At 34.0% G+C, this 26,681-nt stretch overlaps 3 protein-coding genes across 4 annotated transcripts in view; 1 reads left to right on the forward strand and 2 right to left on the reverse strand.

Moving 5' to 3' along the window:
- Positions 1-7,697, reverse strand: part of LOC135831649 (tetraspanin-9-like) — a 25,690-nt gene extending 17,993 nt beyond the window's left edge. The window contains exon 1 of the mRNA XM_065344298.1: positions 7,362-7,697. Coding sequence (XP_065200370.1) covers positions 7,362-7,421 — 60 coding nt within the window. The 5' untranslated portion in view covers positions 7,422-7,697. The remainder of the gene's footprint in view (positions 1-7,361) is intronic.
- Positions 4,117-23,408, forward strand: LOC135831646 (uncharacterized). Of its 2 annotated transcripts, none has more exons than XM_065344293.1 (5): positions 4,117-4,273; positions 16,861-16,992; positions 17,072-19,970; positions 20,190-20,268; positions 21,991-23,408. In XM_065344293.1, exons 2-5 carry the CDS (start codon positions 16,868-16,870, stop codon positions 22,002-22,004), a joined length of 3,117 nt encoding a protein of 1,038 aa, XP_065200365.1. In that variant the 5' UTR covers positions 4,117-4,273; positions 16,861-16,867; the 3' UTR covers positions 22,005-23,408. The 2 variants fall into 2 exon arrangements, with proteins under 2 accessions (XP_065200365.1, XP_065200364.1); XM_065344292.1 differs by lacking the exon at positions 4,117-4,273 and adding an exon at positions 11,615-12,001.
- A 1,339-nt stretch (positions 23,409-24,747) lies between these two features.
- LOC135834652 (23 kDa integral membrane protein-like) lies at positions 24,748-26,540 on the reverse strand. Its single transcript, XM_065348584.1, has 5 exons — positions 26,481-26,540; positions 26,015-26,224; positions 25,433-25,603; positions 24,971-25,315; positions 24,748-24,819 (listed from the first exon to the last, which is right to left on the reverse strand). The coding sequence occupies exons 1-5, from the start codon at positions 26,538-26,540 to the stop codon at positions 24,748-24,750; spliced, it is 858 nt and encodes a 285-aa protein (XP_065204656.1).
- Between the last annotated feature and the right edge of the window lie 141 nt (positions 26,541-26,681).

Consider the following 26,681-nt stretch of genomic DNA (forward strand, 5'->3'; position numbering starts at 1 on the left):
CTTTTGCCATGGTTTCACTCGGGTCAATTTGATTCTCCTTTTTACGTTTAAAATTTCAAGAAACCATTGATAAAATTTAGAAAAAGAAGAGATCAAAAAAACTGAATGCTTGCATCAAAATTGATGTTGTTCAACTTTTCGAACTACAAATTCTCCATAGTATTTGCCCTCGCTTCGCTCGGGCGAATTTGGTTCTTTTCTGCAGAATTACAATTTCAAGAAACCCAAGTGTATGAATGAATTTGAAAAATGTTGAAATAAAAAAAAAACGAATTTTTTCATTAAAATTGATGATGTTCTACTTTTCAAATCACAAACTTTTCAAAACTTTGTCCTTGCTTCGCTTGGGTCATTTATGATACTGCTTTCAATAATAGTAAGAATATGAAAATTAAGCAGAAAAATTCCAGAAATACTCATAATACTCAAATTGAATATTGCGTCAAAATTACAATTTTTTGTTGGCAAAAGAACGATGCACCCTCACCCTCCCGAATAGCATGACTTGTCCTATACTCTCATTTCGAATCACAGATTTTCTCTGCGCGTCCCTGAAGACAGAAAGTTGTTGATAAAAGCTTGGAAATTTTTGGGCAAAGTTGGGAGGGTTGGAAATAAGTCGTGTATGCTGAAAAAATCTAAGAATGACCAAAAACCATAGATTTTTACTTCTTGAATTATTAATTTTCGAAGGCTTTTGCCTCGCTTCGCTCGGGCCAGATCGTTTTTTTCCTTTCTTTGACCAAAGTTTGAGAGAAGAAATATTCACTTCTCACATCAAAAGTAATGTTGTTTTATACTTGGAATTTTCCAAAAAAAAATCCAATGTACATATTTCAATCAGAACTTCCAGAAAGTCCCAAATTTCGATAAAATGCCAAAAAATGTCCTATTTTTCGCCGAAAATTAAAAATTTATTCTTTATAAAAATGTAAAAATTATGTCCTCAGAAAAAAATTGTGAATTTTCGAGAGCTTTAGTCCTCACCTCGCTCGGGCCTTATTCATATTTTTAAGAATATTATAATTTCCTAAAAACTAAAAATGCTTAATCATGAAAACCAGTTTTTTTGCATTATCAAGAATATCCAAGAATGATGTTAGGTATTCACGTTTCGAATCATCATTTTCCTGTTCTTTTCTCCGACCAAAGTTGGAGGTATAGAATGTAACTTCTCACGTTGAAAATGATGTTGTTTTACTTTAAAAATTATCAATTTTCGAAAGCTTTTGCCCTCGCTTCGCTCGGGCCTTTACCTATTTCTGTTTTTGAACACATTGTAATTTCCTGTAAACTATTGTTGAAATTTTTAAATGTTGAAGCTACAAAAATCAACTTTTTGCATCAGTTATTTTACTTTTAGAATAATCAATTTTTTCATCACTTTGCCCTCGCAAATTCAAGTTCTGCTTTGTACACAATTATTTCAAAAATTTTCAAGAATGGAAATTCAACTTCAGAAATTTAATAAACGTAACCAAATCAATACAGGGCTCTAAAAAAGAATGGAAATTGAGAAATTTGAATTTAGGAGATAGTTTTAGACAAGATACAACTCATCCAAATTTCCCATAAAAAATTGCACAATTAAGTATACCCATGGCAATCATTAGGCTTTTTCTGAAAAAATGGAGGCCCTCCTGAAAAAAATTTTGGGGCCCTCACGAAATTTCTGCAATACCACTTTTGCAACCTCTGGGCGCCACTGAATTTGTATTTTTCCTCATATCCTACCACTCATCTGTTCGATGGCTTTCGATTTCTCTTCCTGTACCTTTCGTTTTCATTTTGTCAACCCACGTGAATAAATTAAAATTGAATCTTAGTAAGTGTAATTAAAAGTTTCGTATCTATAAATCATCGATTGAACAAAACAATTCTGCCCAACGTCTTATAAGCTGATTCATTCGGTTTTGTAGAAAGAAATCATAATCGAACATTTTCCTTTTGACATCAAGTATATAAATAACAATCCATAATAATTTAAATTCTATGTACAATTGTACAAAATATAATCATCTGAATAAAATTGAAGTTTGATCGTTGGATTAATAAAAAATCTGATGATTAAAATTTCACGTAGGAATATAATGACGCAGAATTATTTTTTAGTAAACAGTACATTCATTTTGGGTTGAAAGTTATCTAGAAAAAATCATAGCTTCAAATGTTTCTCGAAAGGGAAGATTATGCGTCCTCAAAGAGGAAAAATTTCGCAAGTTGAGATTCTGCGTCATTGCCATAAAAGTCCAATACCATTTATAGGGTTCTACTGAGCGGTCAACATTTTTCAAATCGCTTTTACTTTTGGGTAAATTCGTGTTTTGAAATTTTTCTCATAAAATATTTCGCATTAATTAAGCCAAAACATCGAAAGAATCATTTCTGAAACGGGGAAATATTTTGGAAAGCAGTTGTTTCAATTTTTTGTTTATTATACTTACTGCCAATTTCAAAAAATCGAGAAAAATAGCCAAATACTTCATTTTTTCCGGTTTTCAAAATTGGCAAAATGACCAAAAAATTGAAACCACTCATCTTTCCAGTTTCAGAAATGATCTTTCGAATGAGAAATATATTTTGATGAGAAGGAAATTTTTTTTCAAAAGTGTGAATTTACCCAAAAATTAAACGAATTGTAAATTTTTAACCGCTCAGTAGAATTCAAAAAGGATTTTGGATTTTGGCGTAAAATTTCCATTTTGTTTGGAAAAAAAATGGAACGAAAAACCACTTGAGAATCAGATTCAAATAATATCTATCCCTGTAATTTCACATTCGGTTTAAAAAACTGTTATGTCAATAATACGAACAAGTTTTAAAATGGGATTCGTCACCTTGACCTTCTTTTAGGAATTTTCAAGATACAATATTATGAAGGGAATTCATGAAAAATGATACTTTTAGGACCTCTAAATTCTTGGTGGTAAGTGGCGTGAGTAAAACTCTGTTACATGAGCCATTCAATCCTCTATGTACGATAAAAATTTATAAAGATATCAAAGAATCTCATCTTTTTCATACAGAATACGGAAGGGAAAAAATTTTATTACTTGAAAAATTAATCCCTCTAATGAAAAATTCAGCTCAACTTACGTTAGATATTATAAAGCTTGATTACAATTTTACGCAAAATGAATGTAACTACCTACTATCTATGATTAAAATGATTACAGCTATTTCTATTAGCGTCAAAACATGGTGGGACAATGTTGTCTATAAAATTGCATTTGATAAATATGTATCACACGCTTACGTGCATGTATCTCTCAACTTGGTCATTTTCTCGCTATTTTGTAAATGCTTAAACCATAAATTTTACTAACAACTTCATTTTAACAAATTAAACTCGAAAACGTACAGATGAACTTTGGAAGAACGCTGGAAACACGCGATAATCATCAACATAATGTATTACGTAGTTATAGATTTTTTTGCACAGAAAATTATTTTAGGAGGAAAAATTTCGCAAAAGTGTTTTCCAAAGTCTAAAGTTGCGAGCCACAAAAGTAGGTATTTTTAACCATCGGATATCTCAAAGCAAATATAATAGCGCTAATTGGCTAAAACAAGATTAAAACGTAGGAAGTTCTATAGGTATTGGCTTGACCCCAATACTGCATTACCATTTGGAAAAAAGGTATTCTAGCCACGACTTACGTAACCGATTCGAGTAGGTGTATATTTCATTTCAATGAGAAAAAAGCAAGTAAAATCGATAATTTATAAACAAATGTTTTAAAATATTTTTTCAAAACAAAAAAAAAATACAAATTTTAATCTCGTTCTGCGAATAAATACCACTTTTGAATTCGTCATCCGAGAATAAAAAATCCGTTAGTTGAATTATTGAGATAACTGAGATAAATGCGCATTCCTGCTCGAGATATCCGAATACCATTTCAAATAATATCAAAATTCTATAAAATGGAATAAAAAACGACGAATTTTTATCTAATTTTTGATAAAACTTGTGACGTGGGACAGGGACACTCACTTATGCATGTTGAATGCTAAGCCATGCTGATGGATTCTGGAATTCAAAGCAGTGTGTTTTTTAGTACCTTTCACAGTGCAGCTTTGATTCGTTTTTTTTCGCGAGTGCATTGTCGTGAATAATCTCAAACCAATGAGGATTTCCTAGTACACTAATTTTATTTCATAGCAAAATTATCTATTAATCTCAGTATCTCTTCTTGTTCGGTTAAAAAGATTTTAAATAAGTATGCACACAATGAAGTGCGGATTCACGTCACTTGAATATTCCTCTTGGGTAAGTTGCATTATTTCACTTGAGAATGTTTTTAAGCCTGGTGTAAAATTTATAAATCCCCGATGAATAATTATATTTTATTTTTTCTGGGGAACTGAGGGGCGGGGGGTATATGCTTATTGCTTACACCACCGGGAGAAAACATGTCTCATTTTTTCATTGTTGAAGGCATGAAGGCACTAATGTACAAATTTCTAGACATTTCATCGCTTTAATACAGTTTCTTTACTTTTTCTCGAGATAACGATGGTTCAAGGAAGAATACTTGACATATGATTTCAGAATAGTTCCTCTAATCGACTAATTTCGTGACAAAATTTTCCTCGAAAAGAAATTATCACTCTTATTAGAGGTCGTTTCAAATTGCAATAAAAAATGGCTAAAGAGGTAATAAAATAACTCTACGAAAACACACGCTTATTTGTTGCACTCGATGGTTAGCTTAAACCAATACACTGCGAATGTTTACCACGGATGTGTCATCGTGTTTGGTTGCTCTTTGCGCTCTTCTGTCAAGGTGAACTTTATTACCAAACGATACTTAGTCGGCGATACACTTTACGTGCTGATTATTGCTATAAAAAACCTTGAATGCTGTACCATTTAGCTCACAGGCCAGCTATAAGCTCCATGAGATGATATAGAAATGGACTGAGGCCTATTTTTAGGAAATTATGCGTATATATTTACTGATTATTAATGCTATATTATATTGGAAATGATGACAAAACATCATTACGTATTTGATTCACTGCATGGATCTTTGTCCCTATACTCGCAGTCAAATTCGCCAATACTGAGGATTGAGAGGAAAAAAAATCATGGACTAAATATTCCTAACGTCAAAAACAAAATTATAACGAATGTAATACAACTTTTACTCGCACACAACAAGTTGATAATTAATTAAAGGATGCTAAATTCAAGGAGCAATAGAGTAACTGGTTAACGCCGCTTAGTCTTACGTGTTTATTCCGCTCACCACCTACTTCTAATTCTTGAACAAATAAACGCTTCGATTTGATCATCAAAGCGAAACACACACGTCTCAAAGTCACACATGAACGCTTTTTTATTACATCACATGACGGAATAGAATAGCGAAGCATTTTTTTTTTTTTGGTAAAAACACAAAACCCGCAAGATTTTTCCGAAAAGGCTTCCTTTTCAAATCGATTTAAACAGCGAGTAGTATAGTAATTATTGAAAATTTTCATAACGAAAACAAACAGCTTTTAAATCAAAAAGAGAAAGTAAACATCTGCGACTGCGAGAGAGAAATTACCTAGACTTGGCAAAGTGATATGTAATGTTGTTCATGCTTCGTCAATTCAACACCCACCACAAAATGTTAGAAATCATTCCAGTATTCCAGTACAGTACAACTATAGGTACACAAGCTTGTAAGCCAAGTATACTGGTGACTTGATAAGGAAAATCATTAAAAATGAGCGCTCAGTTGCACATCAAAATACCGGCATCGGCATATAACTCGCTAAAGAAACGCAGGTATTTTTAATTTTTCATTGTTCAGCTTTTTGTAAATGGAAAATTTTCAAAAAAAACGAGCAAACAATCGTTATTTTTAAAACGTGGATTAGATGTCGGCAGCACGCACCAGCAAGATTCAAGGATGCATGAAAAAGGGTTGCTGAATTTCAACAGGGGTTATCAAATCGTACAAATTAGTAGTAGAATCTAGACAAAATCACAGGAGGAGTAGATGAGGGTTTTCCGCACACTTGAGAGAGTCATTTCAAATTTGTATAAGATGTAAATAACAATAGAATTGTCATTACTGTCCAGTCTACCACCCCCCAAACGCATGAATAAACCGAAGCATGGACGTCAAGTAATTGTACTTTACTGCTTTTACAAAATAATTGATGGACAACAGTCTCAACACTTCATCATTTTTTGATGAACAATGATAGTCATGCCATCCGGCGTCTGTGATATTTAGGTACTCTACTTACAATAACACAGTTCAACTTCATACAGCAACTCAAGTCCAGAATAACTTCTTCGCTCTTCGCTCAGTTTCATCAAGAAACTGATTTTATGTGAAGGCAATTTTTAAAATCAACCCTTGAGTGTGACTGTGAATATTTCATTTTCCAAAAATGATGGCAGAATTATGATTGATATCAAAGACCCCCCCCCACTACACCGGAAGAAAAAAAATTGCGCAATCAACTTTTTAGACCGAAACCGTACAATTTCATCACTTCCAAGTTCTGACTTCTGAGTCAATATTTTTTTTTAGTTTCACGTAATTTGATATTTGAAGCTGAAAATACATGTAATTTCTGAAAAGCATAATTTTCCAAAATTACCTCTGCAACTGAACCAGAACTATGTATTTTGAATTCATGTCGAGTAGCAGGCCCAACCAGAGAGGGTGAAGGGGGAATTGTCACAGGGCCCGTTTCAATTTCAAGGGCCCACATAATTATGAACGAATTAAAATCACGACTGAAAATTGAAGGGCCCCTCCTTATTTCTCCTGGAGCCCGCAGTTTCTCTGTAGGGCCCTGTTGACTAATAATGGAATGTACTCGTATGAGTAGTAACACCAAAGGTTGAAGAACAGTCAAAAGGGAGACGACCTCACGTCAGATTTACTGTCTGAGGGTTGAACACGTGAATGCACCGTCAAGATTTATGGGAATGACCGAATGAAGTTTAGATGCATGAAAACAAGCAGTTGATTCTGTGCAGGGGTTATCAAATTGTATGCACTGCACGAACTGGCCTGTGAACTGTGAAGGTATTAAGAATTTCGGACTAAATTACTTGAATAGTCCATCTAGACAAAATTCATAATGATGCAAATAACAACACTCCACAGCAGTGTGTGTTATTACTGCACACTGTACAGTCTATCATCTCAAGAAACCACAGCACGCCGTCAAGTCAACTGAGCTTCCAGTTTCCACACTTGACGGCTGCCAGTTACCTCAATCATAATGCCATGGACCATGTCATAGTTTTGTCTGTATACTACGTGGATTTTAAATTGTCAACGGTGATCAAAAGTATTGAAAATATAAATTTTATCGAAATGAAGATTGAGTCGAATACTTACTACTAGAATAAAATTCAGCACGAATACGGCGAATTTCACGGTTCCCACCGCACAGCCCATGATGGATTATTTCAGCTAGGAAATAATATCAAACGCTTGAAAAGCCAAATTACAACACACCACAATTAAAGGGAAAAAATAACCAAATTATTAGAAACCGACACAATTAACCAACGAAAACAACAAATCTTTCTTATATAATTATGCCACTGAACTGATACTGATGATACAAACGCAAAGCAACAAGCTGTAAAGCGCACAACGTAAAATGGAAGTGAAGTGAACGTGAAGTTTTGAATTCGTGGTTTATACTGCGTACGATAGGAACATACAAAACGACGTGCATACGAACGTATTAACGTGAGATTTAGTCAGAGGTGGGGACGAAGAGTGTGGTTTTGTTTTGATTCGAGTGCGAGCGTGACGTATTTTGGTAAATGAATACAGACACAGACAGTGCATGCCGGTTTTTACCTGCAAGGCTGCTAAGTGCAGAAGTCAAGAAAAGATGACGAATTGACGATGGTCGATAGTAATTGAATGAGTAACAATGATAATTTGATGATAAATTATGCAGAGTTCGGAAAAAAAAAGTTTTTTTTTTTTTGTTAAAAACATGTACTTATAAAATGATGGAAAAGTATAAATATTGTTAAAACGCAAAAAAAACAAAAAAAAAATGAAAATGTCCTGTTTATCATTTTTTACCAAGAAATTATTGAAATTTAAACAAAAATTGACTTAAAAATTTGAAAAAAACGTTATTTTTGTAAAAAAACAAAAAACAAATAAGTATAGTAAGGAATAGCAGATTATTGAATTCGAATCCCTAAAATTATATGAAATTCTAAAAAAGTAACTACTTACGAGTACTTATATAACATTTTGTCAGATTTTTGCCGAGCTGCTGCAGAAGGCCAGACTTTCGGAAACTGGAAAAAATCCGATTGTGTTCTTATCGATGACATTTTCCAGCAAAAAACATATCCATTTTATTAAACTTTCCTTGAAGAGAAGACTTTACCCTTACTTACTGTAATTTCTAATTTTCTATCACGATTTTTTATTTTTATAATTTTTAATACATTTATAGAAATGAAGTGCGAGAAGGCAGCGAAATAGCTCAGCGAATGTCTAGAGTTTTACATGGGATAAAACATGAAAAAGACGCAAGCATTAAATACCAAGAGAAAACTTTCAAAAAAAATTGGTTTCCGAAAATTTTCCTTTTTTTTTTTTTTTTTTAAATGACCGGTCTATAGTAATCCTTAATATATAAAACACTAAAACAATAGTTTAAAAAAAAATTCGGGAATAATGTCATATCATGCGTCATGGAACTTGTAGGTATCATTGCATTACAAGAGAATGATGCTGACGAAATACAAGTAATTTATTCAGGCATGCCTTCTTTCAACTCATTATGCAATATTTTCATTCTGAATGTTGGACGAAATGCCGAACCAAAGTACGAAGGAGCTGTGCTAATCATATTTTTTGTGGACGATTAATTATTACCGCTAGAACTTTGGAGATTTACATATCAAAGTTGATGAAAAAAATGTTGGTATTGTTGAACTTAATTACGTATGATGCTTGATTTACCATTGCGTTACAAATAGAAATTTCCTAAAAACTTTTACGATACAATTTTTTTTCTGGGTACTTCGATTTTTTGAATTTACATAAATAAAAGGTATAGTTCTGAATTTTTATGGTTCCCAGGCCCAGGGCTAATGATCAGTGGGAAGCAAAGTATCAGGCTGTTTTTTGTTCGTTTTTCCCCTTTTAAATGTACAGAATACAGAAATTTTTAAATTAGAAGTAACTATGGTGGGTGCATAATTTTTCTTTATCTCAAATTAGTATGTATATGTATATATAGATTGCCCCCATACATTACGCAGCCCATGACATTTCACTGACTTTTTGCGGACCGACGTTTGGTTTGCACTAGCAGGGCCGCGCTTGATTTTTTCCATGTGTTCTCAAAGCAGCTCACTGCTGGGCCATGAAAAGAAGGTACATACTCGATCAGATTGGAGAAAGACTTATATTTAAGCTTATAATTCAATTTTCAATTTTTAAGGAGGGCTCCCCACTCAAGTGTATGTTTTTTAGATATTCCCCAGACTTTTTCCGCCATCAAAAAAATGTTTTCATTCGCTTCCAGGGAGGTGAGGGACTCGAATAGCTCGTGCATGTACCGCCAAGTTCATAAAATCGAATAATGCAGGTCTTTAGTAGTACTCTGCCTCATATACACACTGCGTTAGCTTGTTTTGAATGTCTGTAGCGATTGAAAACTGAATAGACTTTTTGCAGCCCGGCACTGGGCTGCAAAAAGTCCAGATGGGCCGCAAAAAGTCTGAGGTTTATCTAGTATTGGCTGCGTAATACCACTTTTCATGTGTATGTATGTAGGTATGTATATGCTTGCTTAGTGCTTACTATACGGTCTATACGGGTGACATTGCTCCCAAAAATAATCGACTGGGATAAAATCAATACAGCTATTACGTCATAATATTATTTTTTACAATCTATAGAGTTGGACGTAATGCAACTAGATACACAGCCACAACTACCCAACATACCACTGCAGATGTGATTGCCTCTTAAGTTTTTTACCCCTTCATATAACTACAGGTATTTTATTTTTTTTGGAAGCGTTGCCAGACTATACATTCTATCACCCAGTACGTTTTCCAGTATATGTTTCGAACGAAGAAACAACTTTCCCATTTTCATTTCGTAATTTTTCATTTTCCAAAGATTAGGCCCATTGAAAATAGTATAGGTTGTGCCATGAAAATTATTTTAAAAAAACGAAATAAAAAACACGCAGGCTCCAACAACGAATAGATTACTCAGAAAAATGTCTTAAAAGCTCAAGCTGCCAGAAAAATTAGTGAAAAATTTGGAAAGTTCATTAATAAAAATCGTAATTATGAATACATATTTAAATCGTCGTGTCACTACTCATTCGTTTACGTTTCTGTTAGGAAGGTGGGGTGCGGTCACGAGTGTACCCCTGGATACAGACAGATCAATAGGTAGTTTGAAGAGATCATTCGAAAATTAAACAAAAAAATGTTTTAAAAATGTTCATTATAATTTTTTTACACAGTATTCAATCGATAAAATACATCAAGAAATGATCTGGGATGAATCGGCTTACGGCTAGGTAATGCTGTGAATGTAGATATTCTAGAAATTGTTCGCTAGTTTCTACAGTAAATACCTGCTTACGTAGTAAATTGTTCGAGTTCCATCGACCCAAACTTGCAGACGATTAAAAATTGGCATCGAGGTACAAGGAAGTAAATAAATCAAAAAATGGAGTTAGAATTTGAACTCGAGGCCTTTAAAAATATTTTTATGTTTGATGGATTACAAAATGCGTATCGTGAAAATGAAATACTCATAATTTTTTACGGTCAATTTAAAAGGCTCAAAGGCATAGATACGTGTGCTCGGTGTGCTTCCCCAACGGTTTTATAAAATGTATATATTTTACAACGAACCGTACTGCAAATTGTGATCATTTCATTAACTTTTTGTCGATAGTTTTTTTCATTTACAAAAATCACAGCCGAGAAAAAAGAAAGACTGAGACTTCTTATTAAAGTTTGCCAGATCAAGAAACATATTCATAAGGTGCGAGCGTGTGACTGTGCGAAATACATGATGTTTATCTTCATTTTTTCCCAAGGTTTACAATTTTTTATAATCTAATTTTGAAGCTTTTTTAGACCTGTTCTCCATATTTTTCAGTTTTTGTTAACGAAAAATCCCAAATAAGTAATCATGTTATTTTTCAAAACAGCAAAAGTTTGAGCTTACTTGAGGATGTTATCTTATTCTCGTTTCATATTTTTTCTCAACTTAAAAGAAAATTACGTCATTTTTTGAAGATTAGGTTATTGAGGTTTATAGGTTGGAGATTAGATTTTGGTTTCGTGTATTTTTTTAAAAATTTTCCCTACAATTTTCTCACTGAACCATAACGTTGGTAATGTGTAACACAGGTGGCGGCGCAGTAAATGACTTGACGTCAGACGTGAACAAATTTTTGAACTGATGAACCACATTACAACGTTACCGTATTTACGAGCAACATTTACGTAAATGGTAATATGTGTGTGTTCAAAACTTGCGCGATAATTCGCGCCCGGCCAACTGAACAATAGGGTTCTCCTTTTCCTGCCCTCTTTCTCTTCCCTCCCACCAGCTCCTAATCTTCATTTCCCTTTTTTGTCTGAGCTGCAACCTTGTTGCATTCGCCGCCGGCTGCTTCCTCAACGTCGACACGGTTACTCGTTGTTGGTATGTAGTAGTGAATTTAGTGTAGTTTTCGTTTACTTGAACTCGCATCGCATACGATTTACGATCATAAAATGAAACTGTGAATAACATAACATGCGTTGCATGAAGCTCGCACTCTCGCAGCATCAATTTAGTTTCAATTTTGTAGTTAGTTGGCTATTCTTCGGTCTTCGGTCATTCGTTTTTGTCAGTTGTTATCAGTTTCGTCGCGAATTACGAACACGACCCCACGAGTGTTAATTGTAGTATGAATGTGCTGTGCAACACCAGAAAATTGAGATCCTTTTTCCGGATTCCTTGGTGCTATTACAGTAAGTGCATAATGTTAAAAAAGTGATATATAGACAGTATAAAGTGATGATTGTGAACGTGTATAGATATAAATTTTCTTTATCAGTATAAAGAAAAAATGATAAGACGCGAGACGCCAGAGAAAGATCTGAAACTGAATTTGAAGTAATGAAGCACTTCATTATGTGGGGGTTTGTCATTGAATCTTTAAGTAATAGATGAATATCAATAATCAAATAGTTTAACTACTGCCGAATGAATTTTTTTTCGCGAAGAAACGCACACTGTGAACGAAATCTTGGTTTAGCGCGTGTTGATTTGTAGAATGAGATGAAAAACTTTTTTGATCGTCGAATAGATTTCTGAATAAAGATCGTATGCTTTGCTCGAGGTCAATAAATGTACGTATATTTGTTTAAAAATTCAGTGGATAATACATCGAATACAAGCGTTTTAATCGTATTTTTCAAAGCTGGAACCTATACTTGAAAATGAAAACTTTTTTCTTTTCAAAATGATGAAAGAAGAAGAGGCATTGCATCTACCTACCTGAACGAAGCAAGGGCACAAAGTGTTAAAGCCAGCAATATAAAAAAAATTGCAGAAAAGAAGTGTGACATCAGTCTTGGATGATGCAATTACTCTGAGAAGGAAACTGTTTTGAAAATATTTGAACTTTTTACTAAAAACTTTACTAAAATGTACGAAGAAAGAAACAAATTTTAATACTCTCATCATTATTTATCTGAATAAGCTTGTCGGTACTCGGTAGTAATACCATGTGTTTTTGAGGTAAAATAAGGAGATACCTATCTAATTCCAATCTGAAATATCGAAATTCGTAATTTTTTACAAATATTTTGCAAATGAAGTCTCCTAAATAAAAAATTGGGTAACAGCTTTCTGACGTTTGGAAGTTGAATTAGCTGTATCTAAAATTTTCAATTCTTTATATATTCTGATTGTTAAACCCTGGTTTAGCTTTTTGAGCACCTCGAAGTTTCAAGTATTCAATTTCAAATTAGTAGTATTTTTTACGTGTTTGGAAAAAATTTCATGGTAATTCGAAGTAGATGATAAGAAATGTAAGGTTTTTCACTTTTGGTCCATATTGTAATTTTTATTGTAGAACCCTTCGTTTTGATTACAAATGCATTTCAAATTTTCGAACGTTTCATTTCTCAAATCAACTCCTACGATCAAAATTCACGTTCCGTCAGGGATGCAACGATACTTACTTCGTATTGTAAAATATCATGATAATATTTACATATGAAATTACGATAAATCAGGGATGTTAACCTTAATTAACAAAATGGATTTTAACCACTAAAATGAGCCAAAATAATCGCCATCATAACCGAAAATATTGATTTAGAATTTTTCAACCATAATCGTAACCAAAATTATTGATTCAAAATTTTATAACCATAACCGATTCATTTTATTTTGGTTACGGTCAATTTACAATGTTTGTCAAAGTTTATGAAAATTAATGAGTTTTGAATTTTGATGAATTTTGGTCAGTTGGGATTCTGCGAACATTTTACTACTTTTCTACGTATACGTACTCTTTAATTTGATACATTTTTTTCAACTTTTAAATTAATTTTGAAATTTCAACCTCGTTGAGTTTTCCGTCCAGATTTTTCAAGCACGATTTTACACCCCATTTTCTGTTTTCGAAGAAAAAGGGTAAAGAATTTATGGTCAAAATTGTAACAGGAGTCGACACATCGTCGGTGCACTCTGCAGCCACACACGAAACAAAAAGACCATCCATGCAGTACAAACATCAGAAGTCCTCTCAAGCCGTGAATTTTGAAAAAACTCCTTCAAACTCCCTCAAAAGTAGCGTGGATTGTGACGTTTGTGGCTTACTTAATTGGAAAACATGAATTGAGGATCATATTTCCTTTAACTTCAAAGAGGAAGTTGTGGTTGTGATAGAATAACGTAACGAAACTAGCAACTCAGATAAGAAAAACCGTGTTATTCTGACCTTTCAAATTTTTATCTACAGCATTATCAAAAGTTGATAATTAATAGTGCCTAATGAGGATGAAAGTATTTTAAATTTAAATGCATGCTAATCATAGGATTGGAATGACTACTACGGTGGGTTATTTGTTGAATGGTGATAACATTTTACTCGTGGTAGGTAATTTAATTTTCCACAATAATTTCTGCCATGCCAGCTAGTTCGTCTATTGAAGATTTTATTCTGACAAATATTGCTGACAAAATCTTGTTTATGCCATTAGTTAGTATTCTCACTTTTCTGAAATATATGTTTAACAGAATCATCCCTTTTTTTGTAAGAAGTAATGAAAGTGTTACTCGTATCATTGACATTTTTGAGGCAATAATTTTGTTTTAGCTTGTAGTAAAATCTCATCAGTCATCACCATCAGTTTTCCCCCTGGAGACCTTTTTTTTCTCAAGATACACGCGCATAATCAGTTCTTCGTCTTTGCTAAAAACTCAAAATTGCCAAAAATGTGAAAAACGACTTTTAAAATCTTTAATGAAGTTTTCACAGTTCAAATCATATTCTTATTCTGAAAAATACTGTGGTTGTATTTCAGGTTTTTCGAAAATTTGGGGCCATATCTCTCTCTGTATGAAGAAAATATAGGTTTGAAATTTGTTCATAGGGATATGAGTTTTAGCATTCCTTCTACCAAAGGGACCCAAAAATTTTAAATTTGCGGTTTGCTCTATTTTTTCTGTACTACTTGAGATCCTTCGATTAAAAAAAAAAAAAAAAATGTAGTTTCGAGCTTTTATAGGAGTCGAATGAAAATTCGTAGAATTTTTTCACCTAAGCTGATTTATTACAATATAAAAAAAAAATAATAAAACTTATTTCTGATGCATTCATATTGCATATGGATAACATAAACATAACCATACTGTCTAGTTTAGCGACAACTGCTGTTAGATATGTAGTATTTGACAGCAAAAAACATTGCAACCTAGAACTACAATATTATAAAGTGAAGTAGTGAATTGTTATAGTCTCAAACTCTAATGGTCAATACCACACATAGAGTCCTTAATACTCCTAGTTTCGCACACATAATTGTCGAATGACGTGTCTGCTTCCCCGTCATAGCTGCATTTCTTGGACTTCGAACAATACTAATTTAGCATGAGAAAGTGTAGATAAGAAATTACGATTCTTGTTGCTGATAAGGGAGGAGTTCATAACACTATTGTTCTGTTTTCTGAGATGAAAACACAGAGAACTGTGGCGAAAGGCCTGAGAAAAGTGTCTGTTTAGTCGCATTTTTCTGAAAATGCTTCAAAATTTTAAAATGTACAATTGGACAGCCTTAATTTTGAAAATTTTATCACGTTTCATAATTATTCAACAGAATATATGTATTAAATATTAATATTGAGTTTTGAGGGCTACGTTCGACATATTAATAAATGAGTAAAGCGTAAGTACCTACTTTTCACCCGAAACGCGTCATATCTACTACTTTTCTATGTATAAAACATGCACTGGTTCGTGAATGTAGAAGAGACTTTTTTAGAAAAGTACAGGAAAACTGCGATAATAATTATAAAAATGAAAAATTTCGAACGCTTTTCTGAAAACTTCAAGTTTTGAAATTCACGTAGATACATACAATTATTTTCAAAGCGATTAAGCTTTTTTTTTACCCAATGCGAGGAAGTTGTTGCTACAAGCGAGTGGAGCGATTTTCAATCCACTAAAATCATACACGTACGAGTATTATCAATTATCATTTCCAGTGCAAGTTTGAAAAGTTTTAGGATGAAGTTATGAAGTTCCAATTTCGAAAATCACCATCGTTGAAACTTACGAGTACCTATCTATGTACTAATACATTGAATTCTCCGGAAATGAACAATAAAACAAAAATCGTTCGATCAGTTTTGCAGAAAAATGTACTTACTACCTGAATACGTTTACGTATTCCTACCTAAACCAAAAATCATATTTTCCGCTGAGTACCGGTTTTATTTTATTCATCCCCCTCCCTCCCCCCCAAAAAAATACCATCACATTTTAAAACCTTCGCCAATAAAAATCTGAGAAGTTCGTGACGTATTTTGTTTCTGATACTGCATGCATTTTTTCTTACAAAATGTCAATTTTTCAATTTTTCGCAAATAAACACAGTGAATTTTATCAATTTTCCTATTTTTTCACACTTGCGGAAGATCTTAAATTTTTAAAAATCGATTTTTCACTCATTTGAAAACGACTGTTGTTTTACTGTATATTTGAAACGAGTAAATTTTGAAAACTCACCCTGCCCAGACTATTTTTTAAAAAGTCAGAATCTCCTAGGACTCTTTAATTTTCTGTTCAGATAGCTGAACATTTTCTGGGAAGTTTGGGTCTTCATGCTCCGGTAAAAAAATTGATAATATGTACTGTAATTGAGTGGCTGAGAGATTACCTTGTTAGAAGTTCACTTTTATTAACTACCTATGAAAGAATTCGAGAAATCTTCGTTTTTTCCGAATATCCATTGTTTTCTTACTAATATGTAATCTTGTTGCGTGGCTATTTTGTTCTGTTTTCCATTAATGATATTTAGTTTTAAATTTTCTTCTCTTCGTTCAGTTGACTTTTCCATCTGTAAATTTGTTTTACGTATTCAATAATTTTTTATGATGATATGTATTTTGATACCTAGAGTAAAATTTCCTAATTCCTATATGAGTGGGAGTGAATTTGAAATTCATTTTGTGCTTATCTGCTAAAAATGAATAGCCATAAAACAAAATAATAATACATAATAATAATAATAATAATTTTATCACCTATCTGTAAAATGCAGCATAAAATATTGGCTAAACCGAAGTATTAAAATACATTTTTATGTGTTTGCAGAATATTGATGATGTCTCAACCTCAAGATGTTCCTAGAATTTTACTCGCACAACAACTCGCGGAGATACAAGCTGGGTGTACAATCTTGGTTCCTCGGTTATCACAAGATGAAATGGATAAATATACTAGAAGGTAACGCTCGCAAAAAATGAAACCAACTTTGCTCTGAAGCTCTGATTTACTGAAAATGTGGATTTTCTTTTTGTTTCAGGAATAGAGTAAGAAAAACGTCGACATTTCGTCCAATTGGTCCCAATCACTACGAATTGGAATGCGATAGTGATGATGACGAAGACGACGATCTTCAAGCTGAGATTGCGCGGAAAAGGCGCGACAAGCCTATTCGAACAATCAGCTTGACCGATAGCGACGAAGAGGTTATTCCAACGCAGCCTCCTGAACGAAATTCTTTGCCTCCTTCTGTGATAACCGAACCGGTTCATGATACTCCGTTAGCTATACGAGATGAAAGTAATAAAACTGTCGAGATGAGCTCGTCTCATCATTCAGAAGCTCGCGATGCGTCTAGCGAAAAAAGCATTACTGCCGAAACATCGGTTACTATTCTAAATTCGAACGAAATAACATTAAGAAAGAAGAGCGTAATAACTTCAACTGAAAAAGTGGCACTTTCGTCTCATTCTAAAGCCCGTGAAACGCCACATGAGCCAGCGTTATCAAATCCTAGTTCTGCAACCGCCACTACGGCCGATCCTGCGAATCCGAATGAAAATGCATTAAATTCCAAAAGCGACGAGTCGTCGAAGGAAAAATCAGCAGTGACCGCCGTCTCGAATCCAAACCCTAGTTCATCTGCACACACCCTCCGCACCGTTCCACAAAATGACGACGGACGGTCATTTAAATCTAATCTTGACAGAAGTATTTCTCCGCATTTGGTTGAATTGAAACAAAGAGGAATAATAGTTACGAAATATATTCCTCAATCGAAGAAAAATCAGAAAAGTTGTTCTACGAGTAACAGAGGTTCGATATCTATCGGCGATGCGATTGATAAAACCATTACGTCGATGATTCCGGAAACGCAGTTGTCCAACCAGCTGGAAAACCTATCAATGCCATCGTTAGAGCCAGTTGAAATTGCAGCGAAGCCATCAGGTCCAGTAACTGTTCCAGTATCGTCGTCACCGTCCAACGAACCATCGTGTTCTCCAAAAATTAGAGTAATATCCGGTGAAAAGCTGGGGTTGAATTATGTCGACGGTGGAAATGTCTTCAAGCAGTTCATTGTTGATTCGTCGATGGATAGAGTGGTGGATAGAGTGGCTGATGATTTCACCCAAATATTAGACGAAAATATTGGTAAAATTGCCGTTCTTTTGAAAACCATGCATCTGAGTAGAAATGCCTACGATAACCGTCAACGTATTTTGAAAAGGCAAATGTCAAATGGCCCACCCACCGAAATGCAACGTATGGAAAATAACTTGCAGCAGAGTACATACATGACAACTTTGCAAAACCAGTGTGACGAGATCGTCGGACACCTCAACACTTGCGTCAATTATATCTTAATTGACAATCTGATGCCTCAAATATTCACAAAATTTTGCGAGGCGATGGGGCCGACGTCTGTCAAAAAATCGACCAGCGTAAATATGTTCATGAGTTTAATTCAATTAATTTTGAACAGCTTATCGTACTGCCAGAGTGAGTTTATTAGAAAAATTCCTCGCGATGTATTCGTTAGAGCGTTGCAGAATATCGAATCTACGTCGTCAACACCGCGAGGTCGGAAACGAGCGGCTCCGATTTCGAATTTAGTACCTCCGCCACAGATATGTGGAAATGCTACTCCGCAGCCGTCGAAAATCACCTGTCTTGAAAATAACTGTGGGCCTGCGTGCAACTCGACCGAGCGAAATCTCCCAGTCGTCCAGTCATCCGCCAGTCAAAATATGACTCAGCGTCCTGTTAATCCGAATGCGCCAATTTTCGCTCAAGGTGCATTTCCTGCATATCGTCCTAATATTCCTAGTACCCCGAGAAATTCTTTGCCAACTATGCAAAATCCTGCGTCGAATAGCTTTGGTGATATGATTTCGCGTGTATTCGTAGAACCATCGACACGCCCATCTACGCCAGCAACACGGAATCGTATAGACAACGCTTTACACCAGGCTAATATTCCTAACATCGCAAATACTTACGGAGCTATCATCAACCAGCCCCAAGATCGTGAAAATGCCCGTATGATGGTTAACCAGCCGAATTCGCGCATGTCCACCAGTCAAGGACACGTGCAGTTTAGCCCTTCGAATTATGCTGCGTCCGTGTCGCATTATCGAAATCCACCGCCTGCTTATCCGCAACATTCCATGAATATGGAAATGGCTCAGAACATGATGCGTAGTTCAGATATCGCAAGTAGACCGCTAGCAGCGGAGATTCGTCGTGAGATCGTCAGTACAACCACCATAGTTCATCCATCGATCCCATCTCATCTAGCCATTCCTCGTCACCAAGCAATTTCAGCCCGTCAATCCTCTCAGATTTATCCAAATGTCTCAACTCATCCGCCTGTTAGCAATCCTTCCATTGGTCCGATTCACACATCTTTTCCTGGTCGACAGAATTCTGCCGTTTATTCCAATGTTCAAGCTCATCAATTTTATCCCAGTCATCCGTCTAATCCTACCCATCCGGCCTCAATTCCATCGTATTTTAATCGATATCCCAGCGCCGTATCTCCAGACATGAATCCGATGTTACAAAATCAGCGGCCTTATTCGCCGCATCAATTTACTACAACTGTATCTCCAACAATGCAACGTAATCCATCGTGGAACGAATTTATGCTACGTTCGCAATATAACGTACAAAATGAATCTAGTCGATTTCAAACTTCGCAGCCATCGTTTTCAAGGCACGAAACACCGTTGTCATCACTTTCGACGCTGAGTGGCGAAAAACCACTCTCGGTTCAAGTGGTCAACAGCACGTTATCGCCATCTGCCGGTCCATCGCCGAGCTTGGTGCACAATGAAATGCCCATATCGGTGCCCATTGTGCAGAGCTCATCATCTCCAAACGTCGACCAAATATGCGATTTTGAAGGATTGGAAAACATAAGCACGCCGTTCATGAAGGTTTGTGACTCTTTTTAAAATCCAGATTTTACTCAACCTAGAAGTTAGCGTAGATAAAACGTACGATTTTCATTTAATATCGAATAACTCGAACAATTGATATTGCTTTGTACGATATGTGAACTTGAGTGATTCATCGTTAGTGTACACAACCTTCAAAATTTTTCCGCGTCAGATGTTTTTCTGAATTATGTTTTTTTTTTTTTTTTTGATTTACAGGATTCCGAATTCGAAGAATTATTGAAATCGAGCGTTCAGAATATGAGTATGGAAGGAATGGATCAAAGAAACGTGACTCGTAAGTTTCCTTCTTAAATATCTTCATTTTATCTGATACCATTAATTGGAAAACTCGAAGTAGGGCTCAATTTTTGGGTAAAATTTGAGAACAACGAATGAAATTCTCATATTTGGAGTACTTAGTACCTACTGTAAAAATTAATTAATTTTTAATAATGTAGATGCCGATCATTTTGCTATCAAAAAACAATAACAACAAGGAAAATAAAGTCCAACATTATGTTATTTTTTTCCGGTTGGAAATTTATTAAGAAGTGGATGGGGGGGGGGAATTATTCGTTAGTAATTGTGGGAGGGATGGAGGGAGGGAGGGAGACAAGAGACTAGAGTCAACATTTTTAGATTTGTAACTTCGTATCTCCTTCGATGTAGTTTGAAGTTTTCGTTTACTGTGATCAAGTATATCTTATGAATTCACATCGCATGTGAAAAAAATTTACCTATGATTTGAATTTTTTGAATCGCCAGCCTTGAATTTTCACGTTAGGATGATGTCAATACTCCCCAAACGTAGAAACGCCCATTTTGTGTAATTGAAAACAGCTGTTGTATATTGAAACATATGTCATATTCTTTCGTAAATACAAATTATGACGATGAAATGAAGTGACGTGTGTAGCGTTTGTTTTCATTCGGTTTTAATTGCTTAGTTTGTGTGTGCGTCATAACTGAAGTACAGTGACCTGTTTGAGCAGATTCAAGTGGAAGGGATATGGCATTATTGCAGCTGCAGCCCTTTTTTCCTATAAAATTCACAACTGGGCAACAAAAATCCCCATTTTGTGAATTCTCGATTCAAATCCTACGCATGTCTCAAAAATTTACCAAAAAACTGCAGCTTTATATATTTTTTCAAGAATTTGCCCTCCCCCTACCTGTCCTCTCCAAAAAGTTGAAAATGAGAAAAATTATGGCAGGGCCATTCTTTATTGCTTTACTCTGAAATTTGTAATTTTGAACACCGTTACCTGGCAACAGGAGTTGAACGTATGAATGCTTTCTGTATCCAAGACGAAGTAGAAGGCACCAGGCATAAACCATTGAAGTGCTGACTACAGCCCGCAGATAAGTTGTGAACCGCGAAGGACACGCCATGCAAAGGATTTGAATCCTTCAAAATTTCGTTGCATTGTCTTTGAGAAAATCTCTTGTAATGATTTTTGCTGCAGGGATTTTCCTGAAACTTCACGACTACAGCGTATTTGGGAAATGTGAACGATGATTGTCGTATAAATATGTATTAGTCGAGCCATCCTTTCCCACCCATGTCCATTTTTATCTAAAAATAATATTCATAAAATTTCATGACGATAAGTTGAATTAACACGCGGTGCGTGGAGGGAAACATAACTATTAATTATTCAGGGTTTGAAAACGCAATGTTACAAGGAAGCTGACGAACTATTTCTGTTTGTCAAGTACCAAATGGGCTTGACAATTTTTTTTCGTACTTGAAAAGCGCCTCTTTATGTTTCCTAAAAGTAATTTTGAATTAAATTATTCGATTTTGAGCTATTCGGTCGAAAATGCATCACGTTTTCTTTTCTCGTATATTCTGGTTGTCATCATTTTTTCTTAAAATTTGAACCAAAATGCAAAATTCAACTGCTCAACTTCGATTTAGATGTGTTAATTCAATTATGTAATAGTCACTCGGTAATCTCTATCTACGTTATATGTATTACAGTGTACTAATCCATGTAATTGTTTTACTTTTCAGGTGAAAATCATTAAAACCTGAAAATGTTCCTTGCTGTATGTTCTGTTTCTTTATTTATAGTTTTTTTCCTTTCCTTTTCTTTTTTTTTTGTTTGTTGAAATTAATCTTTTGTAATTAATTGAAATGTTTTTCTTTTTTATTAAGATATAAATTTTGTTACCAAAAAAGTCTTGTTGTGTAACATAGTCAACCTTTCAAATTCATACAATACGTATGATATTGTTTTTTTATCATTATTATTCGTTTCTTGTTTTTTGTTTTTGTTTTATACATATAATACATAAGCATAGATTATTTAAACTTTCGGTTTTTCTACGTAATTTGCCATGAGTGGATATTTTTTCCTCGATATATTGTAAGGTTAAATGTACCTAAATTATAATTTTGTACGTTTTAAATATTCTACTTTTCATTCGCGTGAAATGTAGTAGAGTGAGAGAAATTAGTCGAATTGATCTCTTTGTAAATATTGTAAGTAATAGTTGTTCATTTTATATAAAACCAAACTCATGGTTACCTCCTATTTCGAGGAACAGTTTTTGTATATTAGTTAGATTTTTTTTTAAAAATTGATGTTGTAAAATTCAAACAACGGCGTAAGAAATTTTTATTTTGAGAAGTATTCAAAATCTTTGACTGGAGAAGATCTCTGTATTTTTAATTTTTGTATTATCATTTTTTTTTGTGAAGAAAAGTTTTTTTGTATTTATTTTTAAAAAAATATTTGTGTTGGTATGCTTCTTCTCAAAAGGTAATCAAAAGTCAATTAAAATTTTTTGTGATATCATCTCCACTTTTTTGGAATCTTTTCCTCATTGTGTAGTGTATGAATCAAAATAATTTCGTGCTAAGTTACTTTCTAGACAGTGGTGCGGTACCTCTTATAAAATGTTTGAATGGTAATAAAACTTTCTTCATCGATTTACCTCTACCTACCTGCTGGCTCATGTAATAGAATTCATTTTTTTAAATTTTGTCCGTTTATCTCAACAACAAAACCTTGAATAAATCATGCTTCGCAGGGACAATTTCATGTTTTACAATTCTCTTTTGTTTTATTTTTTCGCAAAACTCCAGGTTTTTCTCCTTAACCGATGATGGAAAAAAATGATTATTTATTTTATATAATTTCATTAATTTTTTAGTGTATTAATTTATGAGAAAAACAGAAAAAACGAATGAAGAGCGTCGAATTTTTTATCTGCAACTGTTGAGCGTAATTTGTTCTCTTTTGTATAATTTTGGGCGTTCAACTTTATTAAACTTTTTTTTTTACCAGAAACTTCGTGTACATATGTATATGTATTTTACATATTATAACGATTGATTTTCAAAAAAAAAAAAAAAAAATGTCATAATGTGTCGAATGGATAATTTCAAGTTATGTGCTGATGAAGACCTTTCCTTCCTCTCCCAATCTTCAACCAGTAGTAATTTGTTCCTCAAAATTATGCGTAGAAACCTTTACCGCACCTCTTGTTTCTAGTTTAAATAAGCTCTTATGCGATAGGTACAACTTTAATAGTGATTGCATTATTGATACCTACTTTTTAAAAATCTTATTTACCCATTTTTTTTTCTTATTAAAGAGACTGTAAATTTTATTTTTTTTTTCGGTTCCCCTAAGTATTCTTGAGAAATTGTGTTTGATGTTCGTAATGTTTTTGTGCTTGTATTATTAAATATTATATTGTTGACAAACATTTCGTCTCAAATTTTTCTTGAACTTTTACGATCGAAAAATCAAATTCTGTGGTAGAAATAATAATTGTTGATGGTGTAATTTTGAGTGTTTTTTCGTTTTTTCCTTGTTTAGTCTGAAAATTGTTTGTCATTTGGATGTTATTGAGTCAGTTGATTGAGATACCGTAAGACTGAATTTGGAATATGAGTGTGTTAGGATTATTTGAAACGTTTATTTTAAAATTACAAGTCAGTCATCGTGGAGTACGGTATCATTCGTCGGCTGCCTCTTACGAAGGTCTTAAATGGACCCGTGAACCTACGGTTGCGCCAGACCTTTTAGGGTATTCGAAAATCAAAAAGAAATCGTCAATACGAAAATACAAAGAAAAAGAAAAAAAAGAACATTGAAAAAAAAATAGGAAAAACCGAAAGATGAAACTTCTTTTCACAATACCTATGCTCACAAAGACGTTAAGTCGTTAATTTACAATCTCTGTGACATCCGCCTGCGCTATCTTACGATGTGGAAGAGATGGACAATTGCCGATAGGTAGTCTATGAAAAAAGCAAAATGGTCACGAATGAAAAAAGAAAAAAAACTCTACGTGCCGAAGTAAAACAACAAAAGTAGGTATTAAACCACAATTTCTACAGTATATGTAGGTACTTAGTATCAATATCAAGCATCAACCTTTTTTGTTAAGGGGCTGAAAAAAAACTTTACATGAGACACAATTGCCTAGGCGCCTAGGCATATAAATCACTTTTTAGGGAAGGTATGTATGGCATAGTGTTCTTTGGTCGGTAAGCATCACTACGGACCATTCCTATTGTGAATTCATCTTTTACTTCTTCTCTCATACCCATCGGGATAGCGTAAATAAAAACCATTGTGTTAGAAACAGTTAGAAGTTATTGACCGCAGAATTTTTCAAATCATTTTATCAATCTAAAACAACAATATAGGTTTATTGCCATGCACAAAATAGAAATATTTTAAAATTAGACAAGAACTATCTATTTGAGTAATTTTAGTCGAACATTAGTCTACAACGTGAATTTCTGATTGGTTTAATACGCCAATAAATCCTGTCGTTCTCTAATTGTTCCTCTGACGTAAAAAGTAAATATTATGAGAATAGCCTGGAAGAAATCGAATGAAATATTCAAGTATTATTTTAATAAAATAAGGTGCCTCTATCCATGTTAGTCTACCTAGACCTACACAGGTACTTAGGTGATAAAATTAGGTATGCTAAAAAAATGTCAAGTACCTAAAAAGATATCTACTAACCTGAAAACCAATAACCAAGGCGAGGTATACCACATAATTAGACTGTGCATCTTTCATAAGATCGTGGATTGCATCTGCACAACTCTTTTTATAACTGTTTTCTTTGTCGCATGGATCTTTTTTGTTTAAACAGCATGATGGAGGAAGGATAATGGTAGTGATGGTAGCAATGGTAGTACTCTTATGTTTCTTAGTATTCGCATTATCCTTAGTATTCGCAGCCGCAGTCACCGCATTCGCAGCAGTCACCGCATTCGCAGCAGTCACCGCATTCACAGCAGTCACCGCATTCGCCAATTTTGCTGCTTGCCAGTCATCAGCTTTCGCAGCTCCGCAACATCGTAACTGTGAAAATGAGAATTAATAAATTAAATAGGTACATCTCTATTGGAAAATATTTTTAAAATTGGTATCTAGGTACTCAAATGCTTCAATGAAAAATTTGCACATTTAAGAACTTACCCATCCTTGGAGAGCATCTACGAATGATTTGTATCTGGCATCATGGGTGTACTTCATTATCGCCGCGTGAAAAATGCGGGTTGCTTCATCTTTATTGATACCTTTTGTCTGATGTATGTATATTGCTATACACACTTGAAACGCAATTAATAAAATAAGGCAATAAATGTACTAAAAAAAAAAGAAATAGAAATTTAAATAGGTAGGTACACAATATTTTGAAAATTTTGTTGAAAAGTAATCTGAACTAATAACTCCGCACTCCACAGCCTGGAGGCACTTTTACTCAAAATATTCAGCAAAATTTTCAGCTTTGTTGAAAATTGAAATTGAAAACGCTCGAATTGATCAAATGAAAAATGAAAATTTAAAAATTTATCATGCGAGTTTGCCCTTTTTGCTACAAATCTTGGAAATGCGTTGTAAAATCTTTTAAAAAATCATTTCAAGTTTTTTTTTTAAATTCAAGTTTGTTATCTCTTTAATTGTTGAAAATTATAGGTATTTTTCTCTTGTAAAGTTTGCTTCGTTGCTTATTTTGTCATTTTTCCCCCAAGTAAGTAGAAATTTCACACAACTCACCCAAGTCAAAGCTGAGGGACTCTCAACGAACGCTCCGCAACAGCCGAGAAACGATATAAAAGAAATCACGACTCCAACAAATATTATAATTTTTGACACCATCAAAATACTAGAGATGAGGTTATCCAGTTCTTCCATTCTTTCACCTTCCAGTGAGCCGGTGATATTATTTGTTTGGAAGCCTTGAATGATTACTAAAATTCCAAAGACCTGTAAAGAGCAAATGAATTGGCATGATAACTAAGTTGAAAAGAAACTAAATTTATTAATCAATAGCATTTGGTTCAACTCACACTATCGTTGGAATATTTTTATGGGAGGAAAATTTTCATTTTTTTTGTCTCTAAATATATGAGTTTGAAATTTGGTAGAATAAAGTATTCATCAAATGAACAACTGATATAAATTGTACCTACTTTTGCCAGTAAATTGTACCAGAAAAGATAAATCATAAAAAATTACTCACCAGTAATGCCAAGTTGAAAAGGAATATCACTTTGATTAATCCTGCCGTAGCATCAACCATGATTTATATTTTTATAAACTGTAAAAAATAAATTACTTACTCATCAAACATCATTGCTAATTGTATTTGATACGAGCACCTATTGTGTGCCCGGATAAAAATTATACATATGTATTATTATCTCCACTTCATATCTTCTGT

Source organism: Planococcus citri, chromosome 1 (assembly GCF_950023065.1).
Source record: "Planococcus citri chromosome 1, ihPlaCitr1.1, whole genome shotgun sequence".
NCBI lineage: Eukaryota > Metazoa > Arthropoda > Insecta > Hemiptera > Pseudococcidae > Planococcus > Planococcus citri.

What these genes read in the sequence shown, in the direction of transcription:
- LOC135831646 (XM_065344293.1), top strand. Translation starts at nt 16,868, where the DNA reads ATGATGTCTCAACCTCAAGATGTTCCTAGAATTTTACTCGCACAACAA. An exon ending in ATGGATAAATATACTAGAAG is followed by an intron (nt 16,993 to 17,071) that starts GTAACGCTCGCA and finishes TTTTTGTTTCAG; the next exon opens with GAATAGAGTAAGAAAAACGT. An exon ending in TAAGCACGCCGTTCATGAAG is followed by an intron (nt 19,971 to 20,189) that starts GTTTGTGACTCT and finishes TTTGATTTACAG; the next exon opens with GATTCCGAATTCGAAGAATT.
- LOC135834652 (XM_065348584.1), bottom strand. Translation starts at nt 26,540, where the DNA reads ATGGTTGATGCTACGGCAGGATTAATCAAAGTGATATTCCTTTTCAAC. An exon ending in TTTTCAACTTGGCATTACTG is followed by an intron (nt 26,225 to 26,480) that starts GTGAGTAATTTT and finishes TGCTCTTTACAG; the next exon opens with GTCTTTGGAATTTTAGTAAT. An exon ending in TAGATGCTCTCCAAGGATGG is followed by an intron (nt 25,316 to 25,432) that starts GTAAGTTCTTAA and finishes TCATTTTCACAG; the next exon opens with TTACGATGTTGCGGAGCTGC.